The 25097-nt window shown below is 35.4% G+C and overlaps 1 protein-coding gene across 1 annotated transcript in view; it reads left to right on the forward strand.

Moving 5' to 3' along the window:
* Positions 1-4837: 4837 nt before the first annotated feature.
* LOC142340357 (uncharacterized) overlaps positions 4838-25097 on the forward strand; it is a 36297-nt gene continuing 16037 nt past the window's right edge. Inside the window, exons 1-4 of the mRNA XM_075390930.1 lie at positions 4838-4962; positions 8396-8589; positions 14574-14717; positions 23121-23260. Of these exons, the coding sequence (XP_075247045.1) occupies positions 4838-4962; positions 8396-8589; positions 14574-14717; positions 23121-23260 (603 nt within the window). The remainder of the gene's footprint in view (positions 4963-8395; positions 8590-14573; positions 14718-23120; positions 23261-25097) is intronic.

Raw genomic sequence — 25097 nt, forward strand, 5'->3', positions numbered from 1 at the left:
CTACGAAAAATCATGTCAAGAGGTATCAAACTCAGAGACAAGAAGGCCAAAGACTAAAAAAAATCTTGCATTGGCCGACTCATCAACGGTACTACATTGGCTACAAGCAGCGCAGAAGAAACATCAAGAGTTCGTTGCAAAAAAGCAGCAAAAATATGGAAAAACTCATTCTTGGATTAATGGAGACACGTCAAAGGTGTCAAAAACCCGGCCGACATTGGAACCCAAAAGATGTCCATTGAAGGACTCAGGAAATTTGTGTGGTTAAAAGGGCCGGCCTGGCTGAAAAGGGAGGAAGATAAGTAACCAAAGCCGTGGTATCGAGAGAACGAATTCGAATCCGAGCAAGCTATCACTGCTGTAGCAAGCTAAGCGAAAATTTGACTGAAACCGCTACAGAAGCTTCAAAAGAATAACAAACCTTATCGCCTACTGAATAAAGTTCAAGACAAAGCAGAAGGGACCCTCAAAGCAGATGAAATACATCAAGCAAAGCAAATCTTGTTTCGTTTTGTTCAATCCGAAAGCTTACCGAATGTTTCAAAGTCGACATCAATCAGTAAAGAAATCTTGAAAACATTTCCACCCTTCATAGAGGAAGATGGAATATTTCGAGTGAAAGGTCGACTGAAGCATTCAACCCTTGATTACAATTTTATCACCCAATTTTGTTAACAGCGGAGCACCCAGTTGTACAACTTCTGCTTTAGAAAGCACATCACGACAACCTACATGAGGGCACAGACTATGAGGAGAAACATTCTTCAACAAGAGTTCCAATTTGTTGGATTGCGAAATGAACAATGGAAAATCATGTTGAGATGTATTAAATGCAGACACAGGAACGCCAACCCAATTCACCCACCGATGGCTGACCTACTCCGAGAACGACTCGAAGATTATGTTTTCCCAATCACTCATACCGGAGTCAACTACCTCGGACCTTTCGAAATGAAACTCCTACACCTTACCACGAAGAGATGTTGGTGCCTCTTCATTTGTCTAACAACGTGACGAATGCACCACAAAGTAGCACAGTAATTGGACGAGGAGTCATGTCTAGCTGCAGTTACAAGATTCATTGCAAGACCTGGCTACCCAAGTACAGTCATCAGTGACAACGGCGCGGACTTCGTTGTAGCAGCCAAGGAAATGAAGGCTTTACTAAACGAATGGGACAAAGCTAAGATTGAAGATGACTTAGCACAGATAAAGATCGTTTGGGAGTTTAAACTCCCGGAGCTCAACACTTCGGTTTAATCTTAGAGAGACTGGTTCAAAGTCACAAGAAAGTCATGATGGCAATGATGACCGGCGATGTTGGTATTTTGTTATTTATTGTCAAATTCTTTAAAATGTTCTTTCTATTGTCCTCTAGAAGGCTATTCCTGGTCGATGGTAGAAAAATTGAGGCACTCAGAGTTACGTACGGAGCAGCTTTGATTATATCAACAAAAACAAATATTGAAGTAAATCGACATTTACTATGAGAATTTTGATATAAATCACTTACTTGATCAAACAATGAGCAACAAGTAGCAATGATGTTATAAATGACATTCATCTGATTATTTACTCTAACTCAATTGTTTTAATAGTGTAACCGTATTGTTTTTAGAACCAATAGAAACTTAGAGTTGATTTTAGCTGAGTTTTCTTATAAGAATTTAGCCACAATACTAGTAATTTGCTGAAGCCCTACAAATTTCAGCACGAGATTGAAAATAGAATTTCACTTAGCTTGAGAACCAGGCTGTGATATATGATTTCCACTGAATTTTTTGAACAGCCGGAACAATATATATTTATATACAGTTCAATTTTGGTTTAAGTTTTTTAATGGATCCCATTCAAAAAGATTTCAGTAGTATCGGAATTGAGCGTTTGATTTTGCCTCAGAAAACTTTTCAATTCTCTTTGAAATGTTTTAGAATTTATCAGAGGCGTATACCAGGATGAATTGTAGGAGAATGAAAAATCTTTGTTATTCGTAGCTACACTAACAAAAAAATTTCCTACCACCTCCTCTCGCTTCCTTTATCTCTAGAGTAAATCAAAATTTTACCAATGAACCTTGTATTGCGGTTGTGTGATATAAATATTCAGAAATCAAATGGATTCAGAGATGCGTGTCCAACTTTTATCCATAACAAGTATCCTATTCAAAACAAAGATATACGAGTGGAATATTTTGTATTCAATCTGTGGGACACCTTGTTTAATCAGAATTAGGACGTATTCTGAGTTGGTTACATTCCATTCTCTACAGCTCCACTGACCACATCTTCTTTGATGTTTTTCCAAGCGCTGTACTCTAACATTACTGGTGAACCGAAATTTTGATCCATTGTAGAGAACTGAAAGTTCATATTATTCAACAACACCACACATAACATTCACTTTTATTTCGTCAGGCAAAGTTTGTCGATTTAGGGTTAGATTCTGCCGACCGTTCTATACAATAATGTCAATTTGAAAGTCCCAAGAAAGGTTTGAGTCATGAACTTGAACTTCGTAAATAAAAATTCAAGTATTTTTTTCACTCAAGTTTTGTCAAACACTAAAGACAAGTTCGTGAGAATGTCAATAGGTCGATAACTTTTGATATCAAGTTTGCTACCAATCTTAATTTGAGGTCTTACGTTATCTTTTTTCCATGTGTCTGGGAACCAGCGTTTTTAAAGCAAACAGCTGAAAATGGATAAGGTATGGTTAATCAGAAATGGTACAGTTGTTTTGAGTAAACCAGGTGACGTCTCGTCAATGCAATTGGAACTCGATTTGATTTTAGATATTTCTTCCAAGATATTTCTTTTTTTGAAAAAATGTGATATAATGTAAGAAAACTAAATCATTGGAATTTTTTTGGTACTTCTAGTACCGATTCGTCCCGACTGATAACGGAAGCAAAATGATTGTTGTAAGCTTTACATATGCTGTGAAGTGCTTTGCTTCGAGTGGACTATGAGTACTTTGTAAGCTTCATTTTGATTCAAGCTTTCTGATCCTTCGATGAAGTTTTTTCGACCTATCTCAAGCAAATTGATAAGTTGATCTGCTAAAATGCTAACTCTAGGTGTATTTCTTTAGGTCCTGGCAGTCAAAAGTTTGTTTTCCAAGTGAATCACAAATGAGAAGACATGTAAAGAGGTGCCAATTATCTACGGCGAGATTTTAATTTTAATGCCAATTTACTCGCCGTTAAAATACTGTTAAAGAAATATTCGGGTTTTTCGTTTACACTAGATTTTGCATTCATTGGATAGAAAAATTTCATTGAATCTAATCCAATTAGCATTCTTTACATTTACTCATCTGAAAACAGATAAGAATTTGTTCTGATTAAACTGAATCAAAAATTCAGCGAGGATAATTTTATGATCAGAGAGGCTTCTTTCTTCCAAAAACTCCGAGCGTATACTCAAGTTATTACAAAGAGAAATATCGAGCGATAGGCTTGTTCTTAGTAGTGATGCTAAATTTCACACTGAGTTCACTGCTAACGATCCCAATTTGTGTTGCAGAAATTAACGTCGCCATATCCAATCAGACAGAACTCTTTTTCCTTTTTGAGTCATATTGGTTAATTTCCCCAATCCGAGATTCAATTGTTTCACAAAGATGACTACCTTTAATCATGTAGCTAGTATTTGCCTGAGGATTAGAAATTGCTGCCAATATGACAATGATATCTCTGAAAAAATAAACGCAGATTGGAAGAAAATTCTCGGTAGTTTCGGCTGTTTTTACTTCTTCGAGTACAAGGTTATGTTTATGAGCTTTCAAAACACCACCGTGATTGGCAGTTTGCCTATCAGTCCTATTTCTGCAACTGATGCTTGCCAATAGAAAGATCCCGCAGTCGACAACATTTAAATCAAACTAGGTTTCAGTAAAACAAATGATGTCTGGGTCAACTTTCCTTAGGATAATGTCTAATTTCATGCGTGCCTGCTTTGTTGGAATTGATCTACAATTTACTGCAGCAATTTGTAACACATCACATGGTTCTGGTAGAAATTGGCTAATTTGTTGACTCCGCAATTTTGAGCAGACAGTATGTATCTCTGGCGCTAGATCAATGGCTTGCTGTTCATAATACAATTTTCCTTCTCTAATTTCTTTTTCTGATCGACTGATTTTTTTGTGTCGAATATCAAGCCGATGTCTTCCTCTGCATAAACGTTTTTTGACAAATATTTTTTCCTTTTATAATTTATCGTTCGAGATCAATAAAACGCGATTATTCAATTGTTTGTAATCTTTGGCCAGTGGCCATTTTTTGGACTATCGTCACTGTATTTGTCTGGACGAAAAGCGTCTTACATAACAATACTTAGTCCCAAGGATTCTGCAATTTTTTCAGCCCTGATTTTGCCATTTTGGCATCTGTCAACTAAATCACTAGATCATTAGCAGCCTGATTATGTGTGAAGAATTTTCTGTCTATTGGGCATGTCCGTTCCCATATTGGGAGGGATAGGTTCTACCGCCCGATTTTCCTTGGTATATGATAGCCAAATAATCTATTCACAGATTTTTTGAATTTTCGAGCACTGCGCTGAAATTATACCCGAAGCATTTTGGCCACGATGACTCGTCGAGACGATTGTTACACTCCTTGCACTAGTTTTTGCATGAACGCTGGGCCACAAATTCGTCGAAGCAACAAACTTTTGTCTTGCTTGTTAACTGATCGCATGGGTTGATAGGATAAATAGTCCGAAACTAATATTACGTGTTTCTCGAATTATGCAAGTGGCGTGGTTTAATGCGAAAAAAAGTTTTTGATTTGGGTGTTTTTAATTAATGATTACGAAGTTATCATTTAAAAAAGATGGATGTGTTGTGTGTTATAGCATACAAGTTTGCACCAGTGGCAGATGCGTTCACTCTGTACTACTCCAATGCAGTGATCAGCCTCATCTTCGAGTCCATCGCATTCAGACGATGGCCGCAGAGGTCAGACAGACAAACTCTATCAAGACCACTCAATAAGATCAAAAGAGATACCTGATTGCATCACACCACAAATGCACATACTTTATTTTTTTATGGCCTTTTATGATAAACACGACACCATGAAAGTTGAGTTCAGATACTTGAAATTTCGTGCGCAGAAACGTTGTTTTGGAACTGCAGGTGGCCTTTTGGACTGTTTTTCAGCGAAAGTCAAAAATTTTTATGATCGTTGTATGTTTAGTAAGTTTCCATAAATTCCATATATGCCGGTTATGGTGAATTTCTTTTATGGAGGTCAACCCGGGACCTGAATTGCATTTGGCTGATTTTGCCCTCGTAAAATAGTTCAAGTTAAATTGCGGCATTTGGGGCACATCCTCTGGATTTTCTTAATTTTGCGTAACTGCGTTATGTTCAAAAACGGATTCTGGTTAACAAATCCGGTAACTCAATTCCGCAATTTGGTGACCAAATTACGCATGATTAAAACCCACAATATGCGTTACTAATTTCCCCGGTTTTGTCAGCTAATTACATATTTTATTCGACTGCTTAAATCTGATCCAATTAAATTGTCGTTACGTTTTGAGAAGTGTCCTACTGGTTTCAAAAATTATAGGTTGAGTAATTTTTCGGTAAAAAAATCAATAAAAATACCGATAAAATGTAATTGCCTTAAGTTCAAAAACGGAACTCAGGCAACGAGTTTTCCAGAGTAAAGCTGTTGAATAAACTGAATGTTATTTTGTCAGTTCTTACACATATAGCACTTCAACTGAAAATCAACTAACAATTAATACAAGACTTTTGTTGACCTTTGAACAAAAGAAATTTGTCGCACGCCTATAGCGTAGCTTCATTAATGACGAGCTTCTTGGTGCGAGTGACTCTGATTTTAGTTAGAAGTTTAGCAAAAATTCGCGGCGCGAATATCGGACTTTAGCTGGTTTTAGATTACGCTCAGCATTTGGATCAAAATGAGTTTAGACCAGATGATGAAGATCGAATTGGAAATTGAATTTCAATTGGATTTGGATTCCAAGGAACATCAACAACTGATGAACATAAAAATGTTTAATAGTGGGAACGAAGAAAAGTATGAAATGAAAATTGGAAGACCTAAGCAATCGAAGAATGAACTTAAAACCTTAATTTGTCGCAAACAAATCATGATTAGAGGGGACAATTACTATAAATGTTACAAATGGTATACTGTACCACAAAAGAAAGGCTTTTTGAGACATTTTTGTGAGTGACAAAAAATATCTAGCATTTTCTAATATTTTTCTAATATTTACCATTTCTGAGTAAATCTTAAACTGCTGTCATAAACAAAAAATGAAGTGGAGAACGACAAATAATCTTGAAAACCATCTTGCATCAGCATTTGGTAGTAGGTTTTCAAAGAGCATTTCAATGTCATATGCGATTCAAAAACTTATTTTATACCAACAGCTCGAGTAACAAGATCTAATTTAGTTAAAGCAAACTATCGGCAAAGTTTTCGAAAAAGTTCATGAATATGAAAGTTTGATGATATATCTAGATACAGAGACACTGATACTATCAACTCTGCATTTTTGTTTGATTTTTGCATACAAGAACCGGCACGCAAAATGAGCAGCTTGTGTTTTTTTACCGGAGTTCTTTCTGAAATATTTTCTGTCTTGAAATTGGAGGATCAAAGGTCGAATGCAATATACTATCACTAAGGGTTGAACGAACGCAGTTTGATCAAGCATATTTTGTACCAAAAGCAAATGACTTTTGCTTTTCTATCCACGCATCCTAACTAAAATCAAGTCAAACGCTTTGATGTATCATACTTTTTCGCTGTTTGGACTGACAAGAGAGAAATTTTATATTCTAGGACATTTTTATATATGAGTCGAGATTCACTGTGACCCATTGGAATCTTAAGCGAAACTAAGATAAGACTGTGGAACGCAAAATGTCTAGCAGGTGCCATTATATGTTCAAGTTTCAAGAGTATGCGCTTGTGCCTTCTTTTTGTTCAGAAGACAATAAGCACTCAAACACAACTTATGAACAAAATTTTATCAAATAAATACATTCCGACTGATTTGTTAATTTTCAAATGGATATATAGGACGAAAACATTATGATTTTTTTGAATAGACGGTTTTGACCTTGTCTTGTGCTCAAATCACTACTAATCTTATTAAGTATTTCTAAAATGACCGAATATATGTGAACGGAAAGGCGTAAAACACTTTTGTAACTTCAAATTAGCGTCCAAATAAAACGATTTCAAATCGTTATAAGGCAAAGCATTGAGCTTCGAATATAATAATAGCAAAATTTTATCAAGTCCTCGTATTAGCATTGTCAGTATCAAAACCACAAGTGGTCTAGATGGCAAGGAGTCTTTTGCTCATTTGACTGGTATCAGATTAAATTGATTCTTAGGATCAAGGCCTGTCACTATTCTGTTCAAAGCCGTGCAAAAATCTGAATATAAATAATTAGAGTCCTACCTATTTGATAGTATAAATGTTTAGGTGTTTTGTTTGTATGGAATGAACGCAAATTATATCATTTGCGTTCATTCCTAGCCGTCTACGTAAATTATAACGTAATTTATGCGTATTTTAATTTTGTTTTCATACTCTAGATTCTGATTGGTTAAGATTTTTATCATTTATATGTCAGAAATGGCGTACGTTTATTTTTACTCATTGACATCCTCCGGTTCAAAAAAGTTGCTTGGAGAATGAGTACTAATTTTACAAGCTGTCGAATGAGTAAAAGTGCTAAGGACGGCGGAGCGTGCGACGTGTCGGAACCGTATTAGAGTTCAGTGGTTTTTGCAGTAGGGTAGTAACCAGTCGGCTTGGTCTCTTCAACTAGCCAAACCACGTCACAGGTCTTTAGGTGCCCCTCGGCAGGGGTCTTCCATTTAGAATTTGTTTTGAGTACCCAAATCTGGTTCAAAACGTATATCAGTTTTTATTTGAGGAATAAGTGTTTCAGAAGAAAACAAAGTCTTCCAGATTTCAGTAGCTTAAGTCTTTTAACATAAATAGATAGTAATCGTCATATAAAATGATCGAAAACGGATCTGCCCAATCTTCTCAAGTATGACAAACCTCTAAAACACAAATCGAAAGAACGTTTTTGACAGATATTTTCAATAGGGACATAATTGCGCCATGCTGGACCTGTCTTCTCAGAAAGATTTAACAACTTCACATTTCATTTATTTTTTGTTTATGACGCAATTTCCATGTCGAACAGCGAACGATATAAATTGTTTGACCGCGCTCGCGGAATTATGTCGACCACCACAATTGGTGCTACGTATTTAAGGTCAACCATGTATTTAAGTAAGGGAAATACCCCTACCCAGGTCGACTGTATAGGTCTTTTATTAAATTCGACCTCTCAACTAGGGACCCAATTATTTGTTTAGACTTCACATTCTGGCTGTGGCAATGACGATCATAGGTATAGTGATCGTGTCACGTCCTCCCATTCTTTTCGGTCACATAACAGATGGCAGTAAAATTGGTGCTAATGGGAATTCGTCATCGGAAAAGGACGTGGAAAATGAGTCATCGGGGCACACTCGCTTTTTAGGGTGTTCCCTAGCTATTGCAGCTGCAGGTAACAGTGTTAGATCCCTTAATTGAGCGCAAATCACAATGGTTTCCCTCTTTTTAACCTTCTTAATCCTCAATTTTATCACCCCTCTATCATTTCACTCCGATTTTAATTCATTACATACTTGTTACAATTAATATTCAAAATAAGTGATATGCGGAGTAAAATGATATCGGGTTGAAAAAGAATCGGGGTGAAAATGAAGTACAGCCATATATATTTAAAATATAGGATAATAAAAAAAAACATATCAAGGCTTTCTGCATTTTCAATGTTAAAGGTAAACCTTTTATTACGGCTGCATTTTCCAATTTCTAATTCTCGATTAGTGGTCTTGGATAACCAGTAACATTTTCAGCAACACATGAAATGCTGAAGTATAGCTGACTGCCTCTACTTCCAATGCGATTCAAAAGCATTTTAAAAGTATTCAATGCGATTCAAACTTTTTTCATGCATCACTTTTGAAAGCACTTAACTTAAACTGAAATAGCAGTTATTTAAATTGAGAATTTTATTGACAAATTTGTTCTATCATGAATTGTCCCCACTGATAATGGATAAATATACAACTGAATTTTGAGCCTCTTTTCTTCCTTAAATTTCAACCACCGTCTTGATCTATCATCAGATCTCTCAATAAATTTCCAAATTGTTTTGTAAATGATCATTTTGTTATTTTCTCGTTTTTGAGAAATTAATTTTTCTATTCATGTATAAACGTTCTTCATTCCGCCTGCAAAAATCCCTAACCCATTACTTTAGGGGCCCAACACATTTCTAAGTCACAGGCCTAATTTCGAAGACAAAATTAATTTGTTTTTGACAGCCATAATCATTTCCACCCTAGTACTTTTTCTTTTCATAACTGTTTTGCCTGTTTACACTAGGATGGATCAACAGACAGTAAAGCTGCTGTCCAATACAGGAAAAGCACAGGTCTTTCCAATCAGTAAGACAAGGTTTGAAGCAACAAAATTTATGCTGATGAGACATGCCTTGTGGGAGATGACGGCATTAGTGATGGAGCCTAAGCTTGGAAGATTTTGCAAAATTCTGAGTGTCGAGGCGCAGAAAATGTTGATTTGGCGGCGCAGCTAGCTCAACTGCAGCTCGAAGAATCTAAGCATCTGGAAAGTTTGCTTGTCAGAGGATAGAGGCCAATCAAAACGCTTAAAGAAGCAGTCGAAGCAGTCTCAGAGACCCTTTCCAACGATTTCGCTCTCAATTGTCTTCCAATGAAGTAGGAAAGTTTTGTTAAACGGTAAAAATTCAACCCTGAGTCACTGAGGACAAAGTGTTTCAGTGGCACTAGAACTAAAGCGTACATGCAAGAAAAAACCCACGAAAGGAAATTGTTTTCTGTGTGGGATCCCAGGACACTTTGCTAAGGTTTGCAGGAGGACGGAAACAGCGCAATGCAGTAAACCGCGCAAATGGGCGAGAACAGAATGCGTGAGAAAAAAAGAAGGAGGCAAATATGTGTCAGTGGTGATGTTTCAAATTTGGCTAAAACAGACGTCGAGTAATAGACAAATCTTCTCCAACGATAACGGTAGGCATGCTATAGAACAGTGGGTGCACAAGCGACATAGTGACAAACATTGAAGCGTTTCAGAAATTTCTCTCCGTTCAATCAGCGGTCTGGAATCCCAATGAAGAGGCCTCTAGAGTTATGAACAGAGGCTGTGCGAGGATCAGCATAACCTCAAACACGGAGGAATTCTATTGCAAAACAAAAAAAAATTATGACTGCAAGGTTATTCTTCAAACTTCCGATCAGTATCAAAATGCACTTTGTGGAACATGTATTCTTTTTTGAGAGAAAACAGCTAATTGAAGCTCCATAAGTAAATCGGTTGAATCTCCTTCAAGAAAAGAAACAATTTTATATAGCATGGAGTGTCCTAGACTTCAAGATGAGTTCACACAACTTGAAACTTGACCGTACAAGGAATTGGCATTAATGATTGTGTTATTTAATTCAGGCGGATGCGGTCAAAGCTGCACCAGAAGCTGAGGGGTAACTCGATGATGTGAGCAATGTGAGCAAATTTGCCAAGATCACAATGACTCCACTACCGCGAATGACAGAAATCCAAGCAGACAAGAAACTGGATAGTCTTCACAGACGTTATGGATTTAGAGTAGATTTAGTGTCAGCTTTCAGTTTCTGCCTTGTTTTTCCAAAACATTACACCAAATTGGTTTTTTGGACTGGCATAAGACATAAAGTGAAGTACTTATCAGTCCGATGAAGTCTGCTGTCACTTTCGCGTTTGTTAGGAAAGTGAGAGAAGACAACTAAAATGAGTTTTTTTCAAAGTAGTTCGAAAGGTACTGCCCAGACGCCGGCATTCTAAAAAAGAAAAGCATGCATAGACGCCAAAAAGAGAATGGTTTAGTTGGGAGGTCCTTCAGGACATTGCTTGAGATGTCAAGAGGTTAGATTTTTATTTCTGAACTTCACGAGATAATATGGGGAGCAGGAGGCCTCCGTGCAGCAGGTATTACAATTTCATTTCGACTGTGTCACTAGGAGAAATGAGGTGCCCAGAAAAGCTAATGCGAAGTATAAAACCATTGCATTCAATTAAAAACTGTTTCATATTGTCTGCAGATTATTCTCGAGGAAGAAGGACAGAGACTTCAACGAATTTGAACCCAAGGCACTGGGGGAAACAATTGTGTGTCCTACAGTAGATGACATGGTTTAGATCTTCTATAAATCCAATTCACACATGGTGATGGCAGTTGGAGATGTGATCATCAAGGAGTCTGAAGACACCCTGACACTGCGAAGACGCATGACTAACTAAACGAGGGTTCAGAATATCTGGGAATCTGGTATCCAAAAGTTAAAATCAGATTGTCATTCTGACGATAAAATCAGAGATAGACAGATCATATCTACTGCAATAAATGAGCAGTCTCATGAATCAGAAGACTTGAACACTCAGAAAACAATACTGAGAGGAGAGCATTAAAATTTTGATGCTGCAACTCTGAATGAGAGGGAGTCGAAGCGATTGAGATTCAATAGAGACAAAGAAGACTCTCAGTCACAGAGACAGCTGGGTTCAATTTAGACAAACAGAACCAAGCGGAATGTGCGGGAGTCTAGATTTGGGAGACAAGCAAGGATGGTTTTGCAATGCTTTGGAGAAAAACAGGACCCATCGTACTCTGATTTAAGGTGACTATTTTGAACCCCAGACAGTCCATAGAGCCACGCAAATTGATGATCGGGACAAGTGGCATCGGGCAAGGAAAATTGAGGTCAAGGTCTTTCAAGACAAAGAACCTGGGATCTAGATATTCCAACCACAGAACAAGAGGTAATCCTGGGCTCTTAGTTCTGAAAAATAAAATGTGGTTCTTGTGGTCAAGTTAACAAATATAAAGCACGCAATACGGTAAGAGACCTTAAAAAAGTGAAGGACTGGACTTTTTCAGACTTCTGCCCCTACCTATAAGCCAGAGGCATTCAAGATTGTACTTCAAATTAAGCCACGCAAAGCCATGTTATGCACCACTTTCCACTTTGCTATCAGGACAATTTTGCTCTGACATTCTTCAGTAGAGGAAAAAAATCTATCTGGAGCAGCCATAGGAATTTGTGAAACGCGAATCAGGCGCAGTTGAGTTAGTATGCTCACCAAATAAATCAATTTATGAACTGAAGCAAGCTGTTAACGACTCTTAGAAAGATTTGAGAAATGCATTGATTGTTCGCAGGAGTAGGGACAGATGGTCACACTTTCATACTGTTCTTGATTGATGATATCAAAGTAGCACCCAGAAGCATGGTCCTGACCTCCTATGCCAGGAGAGTTCTAGAAGCAACGTTGCACATTGAATACGAGGGGTATATTTCACTGGTTTCTGGTCCTCATAATCGCACAAGCATAGGGCACAGTCACAGTCGACAAAGAACGCTATTTGTAGATAACGCTTGAGCGGTTTAAAATGGATCGATTTAATTCCATAAGAACTCCAAAGGACTGGAGTATAAAACTTCAGCTACCGCAGAACAGAAACAAAGAAGTGAACCAGAGAATCTAGAGAACATTGCTTGAACCACTTTTTTATTTGTCGAAACAGACGTGGCCAAACATCAAGATCACAGTCAACAATTCTCCCATCTTTAAAATACACCTACCAATCTACACTGCTGTGCGGAAAACGACTCCTATTTTCACGGTTCAAAAAATCAAAAACTTACTTACACCAAAGAAGCTGTTTTTTATTAATTAGTGGGGAAAACTGATGCAGATTGTCCTGGTGATGTGAATGACAGAAAATCAACAACGAGCTGCGACTCTAAGCTCAACGGACGCGGTGGAGCTTTGAACTGGGGTGTCAGGGAGCAAGCCACGGTTGTTCCTTTGTTATCAGAAGCCGAATATCAGAGCGTGGCAGCAGCAGTTCAAGAAACATTGCACCTGAAATAACTTCTGAAGCATTTTGTCATCCTATGAAAATATCCCATATCAATTGGAGAAAACAATAGGAGTTGTTCCAAAATGTAAAAAAAAATAAGTCACAAAAGAGGTGCAACCACATAGAGACACAGTTTCACCTCATTCAAGAAATGATGTTGAATGTGACTATTTCAATTCGGTGCGTTCCTCTGAAAAATTGGCAGCTGACTGTTTCACAAAATCTTTTTTTAAACGAATTAGGAAACAATCAGAGTAGTTGTGCTCGGGACAGAATTTACGCTTTGACTCAAGTTGAGTGGGGTCGTTGCATTCGAATCAAACTAAAGTTTTAAACTTAATTTGAAGTATCAGCTTGTTTAACTTATCACAAAATCTTTCTCAAATCTTTCTCTGACTGTTTCACAAAATCTTTTTTAACGAATTAGGAGACAATCAGAGCAGTTTTGCTCGGGACAGAATTTACGCTTTGACTCAAGTTGAGTGGGGTTGTTGCATTCGAATCAATCTAAAGTTTTTAATCTTAATTTGAAGTATCAGCTTGTTTAATTTATCGGTGTAATTACAAAATGGTAAATTGAATCAATTCACGAATTTTTTAACTTGAATCCTCAGGAAATGATGCTTAGAACCAATATTCGGTTGAAACTGATGACTCTAGGCACCTATTTTTAGAGTGGGATTAATTGATGTAAAGTCTACGCAGAATGCATTGATTGATTATGTTATCACCGGAGTTGTTAACGAATTCTTAGAAATTTGCAAATGCATACTATTTACGGTATCTCTTGGGAATGTCTGGGAAGCAAACCATATCTGTCAACCCGTATGACCGCCATTGGTATCACTTACGAAAACCATTGAGTACTATAGTGCTATGATTAGAATTATAACTGGACTTTTGGCACTGATATTGAGTGTATATATATATATATATATATATATATATATATATATATATATGTATATATATATATATATATATATATATATATATAAATATATATATATTATATATATATATATATATATATTTATATTTGTAGATATATATATATATATATATATACATATATATATATATATATATATATATATATATATACAGATCTTTGAGACCTTTTTAATCCGTAAATTCAGATCACCATCTTGATCCATTATTCGCATTTTTCCCGTAAGTCTCTAAATTCTATTGTAAAATATCATGTTGTGATCCTCTCGTTTTTGAAAAATTAATTACTTCTACTTATTTAAAAACGTTTTTCATTCCGCCTGCGAAAGTCCATAACCCAATATTTAAATATTTATGTCGTATTGCTCTCACAAAAATTAGACGGTTATGTAAGGGTCTTACAAGAAAAACAGTTATCTTTAATTAAAGGATCTGGCAAAATTACGGCTGTCATGCGAAATCTTGCAAAGATTTAGCCATATGCTGGTATGATTACCGTGCAATAGTCTTGGAAGTTTCCTATAAGAGCTTGCAAGACAACAGTATGATTGATAAGGAAATCATTTATTTTCACTCTTTTCGAACTTGGACAGTGACAACGAGTGTGTGGATGACGTTTTCGAGACGAATTGAGCAGATGAATGTGGCATTTGTGACCTTCTTACAATCACTGGTCCCCGTGATAGGGTACGGACTCATGTTCAAAATGATCACCAAAGAGGAATTCTGCATCTCAGGTTCTTACTTCATATAACTTAAACACGTTTGTTGTATATTTGCGGAAAGTAGCAGCAAACCGTTGATTTTTATGTGAGGCAAAAAAGCACGAGCTGACGGTTTCGCTTTTTTAAAGACGATAAAAAGCAAATAAAAGAGTAAATTGAGGGATGGGACAGGAGGAGGGGATCGACCCAAAAAGTGCATTTTTAGATTGAGTTTATGACCATTTCGACTTTCGACTTGTGTTTTTGAGTTTGATTTACCTCCACCCTGTTTTTTGTCGTTGGGCGGTAGCTCGACCAAAACCACGAATCGAGGAGAATTTTTTCCAAGAGTCTGTAAAAATTTTCCGAACATTTTCACTGCTCACAGGTGTTCATAAAGTAGTTAGCCAGTATGCTACTTCATTATGAAGAACCACTAATCAGCCAAAAAATCGAAGTTTTCTTTTCAAAAATTACATTTAGGAAGAAAAAAAAACTGAAAAAGGCCACATTTTTATCGTGGCTGATGGGAAAAAGACCATTTGTTTTAGAAAACCTAGTTTTAATCAATAAATTGATATGGCAACAAAGTTCAAATGTGACTTATAATTTATCTTAAGAGTTAGCCACTGTGAATTTTCATTGCTGTCCGTTAGGTTGGATTGCGATGCAATGCTTTTTAGCCTTGCGCCGTTGCCGTTTCGGTGTTTACAAAAACAAAAAATATTTCGAAAGCGATCTATGCAAAAGAATTTCTGGATTTGAACTAGATAACGCAGTCAATAAAGGCAATTGTAAGTTTTGTGTAACGACTGTCTCCTATCAAATAAAAGGAAAACAACGCCCATTCGCTTCAGTGGTTTCAAATCTGTCCGGTGATTACGTTTTTGCAGTTAACTTTTGTAAACTGTATTATCCCTTATACTGAAGGTTACTGTTGCATTAGTTGATACTCATGTTTTCATGAGAGAATATCAAGGTTAATATCTAATCATTCAGCTTTGCTGTTCAACAAAATTAATTCGTTCTGAATAACAAAAAATCAAATTTAAAACAATCAATTTTTTGGTTGATAACTCACGCAGGAATCCAGAAAAATAAAATCGGCTCACAACAATTTGGTCAATAAGCTTTGATTAATTACAAACCAAAATCTAGCGTTCTAGCTAGTCTCCTTGATACATACAGGAGACTTTAGAATATAAAACAACTTTGATCATTCCGAAAATGCCATAATGAATTTGGTTTCTCAATTGTTTTCAAATAGAAACCAATATCAAAATTACGCCAGGCTTCTTTAAAGACAGTAAGAGAAACTGATTTTATGAGTCACAGAGTTTTTCTTACTTTGGAATTTGTTCCTCGGAATGAAAGATTAATTGAGAGAATATCAAGATTAATCCTCTTTTCAACAACTGAAAGTTAGCCAAATTGTACAATCACAATGGTAATCTACAGAAACAAGAGACGATTATAAGTATTTTAAATTTTCCGTACATTTTTACAGCATACAGGTGTTCATAAAGTAATTAGCTAGTATGCAACTTCATTATGAAGAACCACTAATCAGCCAAAAATCTAAGTTGTCTTTTCAAAATTTACATTTTGGAAGAGAAAGAAACTGAAAAAGGCCACATTTTTACCGTGGCTGATGGTAAGAAGAACACTCTTTTTAGAAGACCCAGTTTTAACCAATAAAATAATATGGCAATAAAGCTCAAATGTGATTTATAATTTATCTTAAGAGCAAGTCCCTGTGAAATTTTGTTGCTGTCCGGTAGGTTGGATTGCGATGCAACACTTTTTAGTCCTGCGCCGTTGCCTTTTCGGTCTTTTCAAATACAAAAAATTTTTCAAAAGTGATCTATGCAAAAAATTTCTGGACTTGAACTAGAGAACTCAGTCAATGAATTCAAGTGTAATTTTTGTGTAACGACTGTGTCCTACCAACAAACAAGAAAAACAAGGCCCATTCGTTTCAGCGGTTTCAAATCTGTAGGGCGATTACGTTTTTGCAGTTACTTTTTGTAAACTGTATTTCCCCTATTCTGCAGATTACCGTTGCATTAATTGATACTCAAGTTTATTTGAAAGAATATCAAGGTTAACAACTAATCCTTCAGCTTTGATGTTCAACAAAATTGTTTCGTTCTGAACCAAAATTAACCAAAAAAATCAAATTTAAAACAATCAATTATTTTCTGGTTGGTAACTCAAGTTGAAATCCAGAAAAATAAAATCGGCTCACCACAATTTGGTCACTAAGCGTTGAATAATTACAAACCAAATTCTAGCGTTCTAGCTAGTCTCCTTGATACATACAGGAGACTTCAGATTATAAAACAATTTTGATTTTTCGGAATGTGCAATAATCAATTTGGTTTCTCAATTGTTTTTAAATAAAAATCAATATCAAAACTATACCAGGCTTCGTAAAGGACAATAAGAGGAACTGATTTAACGAGTCACACAGATTTCCTCTTACTTGGGAATTTTTTGTTTTTCGGAATGAAAGTTTAATTGAGAGAATATCAAGGTTAATCCTCTTTTCAACAACTGAAAAATAGCCAAATTGTACAATCACAATGGTAATCTACAGAAACAAGAGACGATTATAAATAATTTAAACTTTCCGTACATTTTTACTGCTCACAGGTGTTCATAAAGTAGTTAGCCAGTATGTTACTTCATTATGAAGAACCACTTATAAGCCAGAAATCCAAAGTTATCTTTTTAAAAATTACATTTTGGAGGAAAAACACTGAAAGAGGCCACAATTTTATTGTGGCTGATGGGAAGAAGACCATTCTATTTAGAAGAACTAGTTTCAATCAATAAATTAATATGGCAATAAAGTTCAAATGTGACTTATGATTTATCTTAAGAGTAAATTCCTGTGAATTTTTGGTGAGGTCCGTTAAGTTGGATTGCGATGCATTGCTCTTTAGTTTTGCGTCGTTGCCGTTTCGGTGTTTACAAAAACATAATATTTTTCAAAAATGATCTATGCAAAAGAATTTTTGGATTTGAACTAAATAACGCAGTCAATAAAGGCCATTGTAAGTTTTGTGTAACGACTGTCTCCTATCAAATAAAAGGAAAACAACGCCCATTCGTTTCAGCGGTATCAAATCTGTCCGGTGATTACGTTTTTGCAGTTAACTTTTGTAAACTGTATTATCCCCTATAATGCAGATTACTGTTGAAATAGTTGATACTCAAATTTAATTGAGAGAATATTAAGGTTATTAACTAATCATTCAGCTTTGATGTTCAACAAAATTGCTTCGGTCTGAAAAAAAAAATTTAAAGCAATCAGTTTTTTTGGTTGATAACTCAAGATAAAATCCAGAAAAAAAATCGACTCAACACAATTTATTCATTAAGTTTTCATTTATTACAAACCAAAATCTAGCATTGCAGGTAGTCTCCTTGAGACATACAGGAGACCTCAGATAAAAAATCAATTTTGATTATTCCCAAAAATGCAATAATCGATTTGGTTTCTCAATTGTTTTCAATTAAAAATCAATATCAAAACTATACCAGGCTTCGTAAAGGACAATAAGAGGAACTGATTTAACGAGTCACACAGATTTCCCCTTACTTGGGAATTTTTTGTTTTTCGGAATGAAAGTTTAATTGAGAGAATATCAAGGTTAATCCTCTTTTCAACAACTGAAAAATAGCCAAATTGTACAATCACAATGGTAATCTACAGAAACAAGAGACGATTATAAATTATTTAAACTTTCCGTACATTTTTACTGCTCACAGGTGTTCATAAAGTAGTTAGCCAGTATGTTACTTCATTATGAAGAACCACTTATAAGCCAGAAATCCAAAGTTATCTTTTTAAAATTTACATTTTGGAGGAAAAACACTGAAAGAGACCACAATTTTATTGTGGCTGCTGGGAAGAAGACCATTCTATTTAGAAGAACTAGTTTCAATCAATAATTAATATGGCAATAAAGTTCAAATGTGACTTATGATTTATCTTAAGAGTAAATTCCTGTGAATTTTTGTTGAGGTCCGTTAAGTTGGATTGCGATGCATTGCTCTTTAGTTTTGCGTCGTTGCCGTTTCGGTGTTTACAAAAACATAATATTTTTCAAAAATGATCTATGCAAAAGAATTTTTGGATTTGAACAAAATAACGCAGTCAATAAAGGCAATTGTAAGTTTTGTGTAACGACTGTCTCCTATCAAATAAAAGGAAAACAACGCCCATTCGTTTCAGCGGTATCAAATCTGTCCGGTGATTACGTTTTTGCAGTTAACTTTTGTAAACTGTATTATCCCCTAAAATGCAGATTACTGTTGAACTAGTTGATACTCAAATTTAATTGAGAGAATATTAAGGTTATTAACTAATCATTCAGCTTTGATGTTCAACAAAATTGCTTCGGTCTGAAAAAAAAATAAAATTTAAAGCAATCAGTTTTTTTGGTTAATAACTCAAGATAAAATCCAGAAAAAAAATCGATTCAACACAATTTGTTCATTAAGTTTTCATTTATTACAAACCAAAATCTAGCATTGCAGGTAGTCTCCTTGAGACATACAGGAGACCTCAGATAAAAAATCAATTTTGATTATTCCCAAAAATGCAATAATCGATTTGGTTTCTCAATTGTTTTCAATTTAAAATCAATATCAAAACTATACCAGGCTTCGTAAAGGACAATAAGAGGAACTGATTTAACAAGTCACACAGATTTCCTCTTACTTGGGAATTTTTTGTTTTTCGGAATGAAAGTTTAATTGAGAGAATATCAAGGTTAATCCTCTTTTCAACAACTGAAAAATAGCCAAATTGTACAATCACAATGGTAATCTACAAAAACAAGAGACGATTATGGTGTTAAGTTTATTTGAGAGAATATCAAGGTTATAAACTAATCATTCAGCTTTGATGTTCAACAAAATTGTTTCGTTCTGAATAACAAAAAAAATCAAACTTAAAACAATCAATCATTTTTTGGTTGGTAACTCAAGTAACAATCCAGAAAAATAAAATCGGCTCACAACAATTTGGTCACTAAGCGTTGAACAATTACAAACCAAAATCTAGCGTTCTAGCTAGTCTTCTTGATACATACAGTAGCCTTCAGATTATAAATCAATTTTGATTATTCGGAATGTGCAAAAATGAATTTGGTTTCTCATTTGTTTTCAAATAGAAACCAATATCAAAATTATGCCAGGCTTCTTTAAAGACAGTAAGAGAAACTGATTTTATGAGTCACAGAGTTTTTCTTACTTTGGAATTTTGTTCCTCGGAATGAAAGATTAATTGAGAGAATATCAAGATTAATCCTCTTTTCAACAATTGAAATTTAGCCAAATTGTACAATCACAATGGTAATCTACAGAAACAAGAGACGATTATAAATATTTTAAATTTTCCGTACATTTTTACTGCTCACAGTTGTTCATAAAGTTGCTAGCCAGTATGTTACTTCATTTTGAAGAACCGCTAATCAGCCATAAATCTAAGTTTTCTTTTTGAAATTTACATTTTGGATGAGAAAAAACTGAAAAAGGCCACTTTTTTATTGTGGCTGATGGGAAGAAGATCATTTTCTTTAAAAGAACTAGTTAAAATCAATAAATTTATATGGCAATAAAGTTCAAAAGTGACTGATGATTTATCTTAAGAGGTAGTTCCCGTGAATTTTTGTTGCTGTCCGTTAAGTTGGATTGCGATGCAATGCTTTTTAATTTTGCGTCGTTGCCGTTTCGGTGTTTACAAAAACAAAATATATTTCAAAAATGATCTATGCAAAAGAATTTTTGGATTTGAACTAGACAACTCAGTCGATAAAGGCGAATGTAAGTTTTGTGTAACGACTGTCTCCTATCAAATAAAAGAAAAACAACGCCCTTTCGTATCAGCGGTTTCAAATCTGTCCGGCGATTACGTTTTTGCAGTTGACTTTTGTAGACTGTATTGTCCCTTATAATGCAGATTACTGTTGCACTAGTTGATACTCAAATTTAATTGAGAGAATCTTAAGGTTATTACCTAATCATTCAGCTTTGATGTTCAACAAAATTATTTCGTTCTGAATAAAAATAATAAAAGTTAAAACAATCAGTTTTTTTTGGTTCATAACTCAAGATGAAATCCAGAGAAAAACGGCTCAACACAATTTGTTCACTAAGCCTTGATTAATTACAAACCAAAATCTAGCGTTCTAGCTAGTTTCCTTGATACATACAGGAGACCTCAAATAATAAATCAATTTTGATTATTCAGAAAATGCAATTATCGATTTCGTTTCTCAATAGTTTTCAAATAAAAATCAATATCGAAATTATGCCAGGCTTCATTAAAGACAGTACGAGAAACTAATTTTATGTGTCACATAGAGTTTCTCTTATTTGGGACTTTTGTTTCTCGGAATGAAAGTTTAATTGAGAGAATATCAAGATTAATCCTCTTTTCAACAACTGAAAGTTAGACCAAATGTAGAATCACAATGGCAATCTACAGAAACAAGACACGATTATAAATATTTTAACGCCCTTCAATATGCACGGTATCTTGATTTAATATGACCAAAATCGCAATTTTCAACCGATTTTTGGCAGTTTTTTAAGCTGTTTTTTTGCTTCTAGTCACCTTGTTTACATGTCAAAACGTCCGCTCCGATTGTTTGAAGACAAAGATGTTGACAACATATGTAGAGAATTCCAAAAGACTACTTTTCAGTGTAAATTTGACTTCGTTTTTGTCAAAAAATTTTTTAATCAACAACAGGTTCACTCGTAAACCAATCGTAAGGGATGTGATTCAATTTTGTAATGAGTTTCTTTTTTTCCGAGTAAGCTTTCAAATAGAATTTCTACGCCTTCAATGCAATATTTATAGTAGTAGGTGTTAATATGGTACGCTCTTATTTCTCCTATTGGTAAAGTGCTAGATTCGGTGAGAGAAGAACTAGCTATTTTCAATGTTTCAAGTGAATAATGTTAAGTCGTTTTTTGTGCGTACTTGGCAATGCTGATTTGAGTTTGAGTTTCGGTTTCTCTTCGTGAATGATAAAGGGGTACTAATAATAGTTACTAGATATAAATGTTGACTAAAGTGAACAAACCAATTTCGTTTCGACAGAATATAGATTTAAATTTTGCTTGTCAGGCTGTTGTAACTTCACTGCTTGTTTTGGCCATGAATTGATTTATTTAGTAATTAAGCGCAGCCGCCACAGTTAGTCAATAAGGACACCCGACACTAAAATTTTCAGGCTTTTTACAATTCGAGTTCTGGATATGGCAATGTTTAACATGCGCATTTTAAATATGATTCTGTGAGCGACCGAGGTGTCAGCGCTAATTGATTTTGCTTATATGGACTTTTGAGATGCTATATTCTAGTTTTTGACCCTTGAACAGACCATGCTCGACCCAATATGTCCATTAAAAACCATGCTTGACCAAAAATGCCAATGAAAGGACTTCTTCTCTACTTTATTCAATAAACTCATCTGTATAAACTCATCCCCGGACCTTGCTCGCAGTGCGTTTCATTGCTGAACCATTGACTTTCAATAGTAACCATTACTGAACCAGACAGATACAAGTGTAAATGCTTCTGCCAGTCTGCCCAGAGTCAATTAAGAAGGATCCCACTCTGTCCCTTTTCTTCGCAGCCTAATTTACATCATTGGAGTACACTGCACAGAACGTTTCACATCATCAGACTGTACATACAACGAACATAGCAAGTTTTGAAAATTTCGAATAGCTGATATCATGCTTGAAACTTTTAAAATGGCGATACCCTCAAAAGCTATTCTAGCTCCAACTATACCATATATTGGCGCATCTGTGCGGTGGAAGTGGAGTTCGGAGGTGGAGGCGGGAGTAGGTGGGCATAATTATAGCATTGAGTAGAGCATAGCATTGAGTAGAGCATAGCATTGAGTAGCGCGTATAAATAGATTTTTATGTATCTGTCTATGCCTGAGTCATATGCAGAAAGCTGCAAACGCGCATCCTGCGCATATAATTACCCGCTTAAAACGCATAATGCGCATATAATTACCCGCTTAAATAGCATAATGCGCAGATAATTCGCCGTACAATAATCATGCTGGGCATAAGAATAACCGAGAAAAGATTTTATTTGTCCTGTAATTTACAATGAAATGTCTAATATGTGCCATGAACAGTTAACTTGGAAGAGTAAAAAACATGATGGAGTTAAAAAGATTCAGTACTGATTTACACTTGAAGCTAGGTCCGGGTCTGTCAATCAAGACCCTCCCCACAAGAATTTCTGAGTCTCTTCATATGTCGAGGTTTAAACCTGGAGAGTTAACAGAAACTTAATTCCTTTTTCAATCTTTTCCTCGATAATTTTATAGGCGATAAAGTATTCAGAACTTCTAATTTTAGACGTCCTTGTTGAATGATTTGATCAAGGTAACCTGGTGGCGCTTTCGCTGTTGTGTCTGAACTACTGCTTGAACCTGCCAATGTTGAATGTGTGTCTGACTCTGGAGCCCAGCTACATTGTCACTTCTGTCAGATGTCTAGCCACTGTCACCTCATATGCTATACAGGTAAACAAACGGGTAATCGAACAAACTTAAGCTTGGAGACCTAAGAAAAGATTTTGCTTTAACGAATTTTGCAATATAGAATCTTGATTGGTGTAGGTCTTTTGGAAGGATGCAATTGCTTCACAAAAAGTAGTCGCTGAAACTTCAGATATATTTGATCAAAACTTAAAGATATAAAAAGACTATTCGCTTCTCTTAAGAAACAATTTATACTCAAGGTTTATTAATCAAGAAGTTTCAAAGTTAAATTAACCGCGGCACAGTTAAATTTTGTTATTCTTTTACGAAGGCGGTTGACAGAGGGAGTTTTAATCACGCAGCGTTAGGTGCGTGCTCGTCCCAAGATGCCATCTTACGATCAGACCACCCGAGGTCGCGGACAGGGGTATCCTGAGTGACCTTGGAATATAGTCGGGGCAAAACTTTTGGTCGCGACAGAGGATATGAAAAGGAAACATTGTTGAGTCTGCTTTGTCCGGAACACCTCTATCCGCAACCCAAGTTCTTGGCTGATAAGACCGGTTTTGGGTTAAGGATGTCGATCCTAGACAATATTGACCTTCCCCAGAGATTTTGCCTTTCCACAAGAAGCGATAAAATTGCCATAAGTAGTGGATAAAACGGGGGTTACAGCCACCAGCCCGATTTGGCCCATTCCCCTCACGAATTCGGGGAAATGGGCCAAATCGGGCTGGTGGCTGTAACCCCAATTTTATCCACTACTATACTCAAAATCAAAAACAAAAAGTAATCAAAAATAAACCCCAAACCGCATGATTGCGCACACCATGCGCACAAGCACAGTTGCGCATAGTCTCTTACTCAGAATTATGCGCAAGCATGCGGGCATGCGCTTATCTCTTAATTTTTATTATTTTATTATATTTAAATTTTATTAAATTTTATTACTATTATATTTCTTGCTTATAATTTTACTAAGGATAAGGCTTATAATATTATTAAAGATATGTCCTATAATGTTACTAATGATATGTCTAATCAGGAAACCTACTTCACAGATAAATTTAACAATCTATTCTTCTTATAATTTATCTATATCTATACCTTTGACTTTTAATTTGGAAACTATAATATAATATTTATAATACTCTGTCTCTTCTTTTATTTTTTTATTAATGCGGCCAGATCTATATAATTATGAGATTTTTTATATGACTCCTTAGTCCCCTAAAACTAATAATAGAAGAACAATATTCGCAATTAACTTTTCTTGAATTGCATTCTTTACACTTTGATCTCTTTTTATCAAAAGATGTTATTTGTTTTATAACCTTACATTTATTAGAAACTTTATTTATTATATCTAATTTGATATTGGAACTATTAAAACTATATGTGGGGCTATGCTTAGGGCTAGAGCTGGTACTAGAATTAGAATTAGAGCTAGAACTAGAATTCGATTTGGAAACAGAACTAGAAGTGGAAATAGAACTACATTTAAAGGCAGAACTAGAACAGTTTTTTTATGTGAATGGACTCCGTCCGTGGCATACCAACCAGCTCCACTGATCCGCGAAACGGCCCCAATGATACAAATTCCACCCAATGGCTCATCCCCACATGCATACTCACTAATTTTATCCTTATGTTCTATTCTAAAATGAAAAGCTAAAGTAAAAGGGGCTCCGCATTTATAATTACACTCTAAACATTATATAACCATCATTTATAACTGGTCAAAATTTCAATTAAAAATCTTGTATTATCTCTTAACCAGATCAAGTTATTTAAATTTTCATTACCCAACGTATTAGGAGTGCTATATTTCTATCTTTTATCTATTATCTGATCATTACTCAATCCGGCTTTATCCCCA

The sequence above is a fragment of the Convolutriloba macropyga genome, chromosome 5 (genome assembly GCF_964194025.1).
Source record: "Convolutriloba macropyga chromosome 5, txConMacr16.3, whole genome shotgun sequence".
Lineage (NCBI taxonomy): Eukaryota > Metazoa > Xenacoelomorpha > Acoela > Convolutidae > Convolutriloba > Convolutriloba macropyga.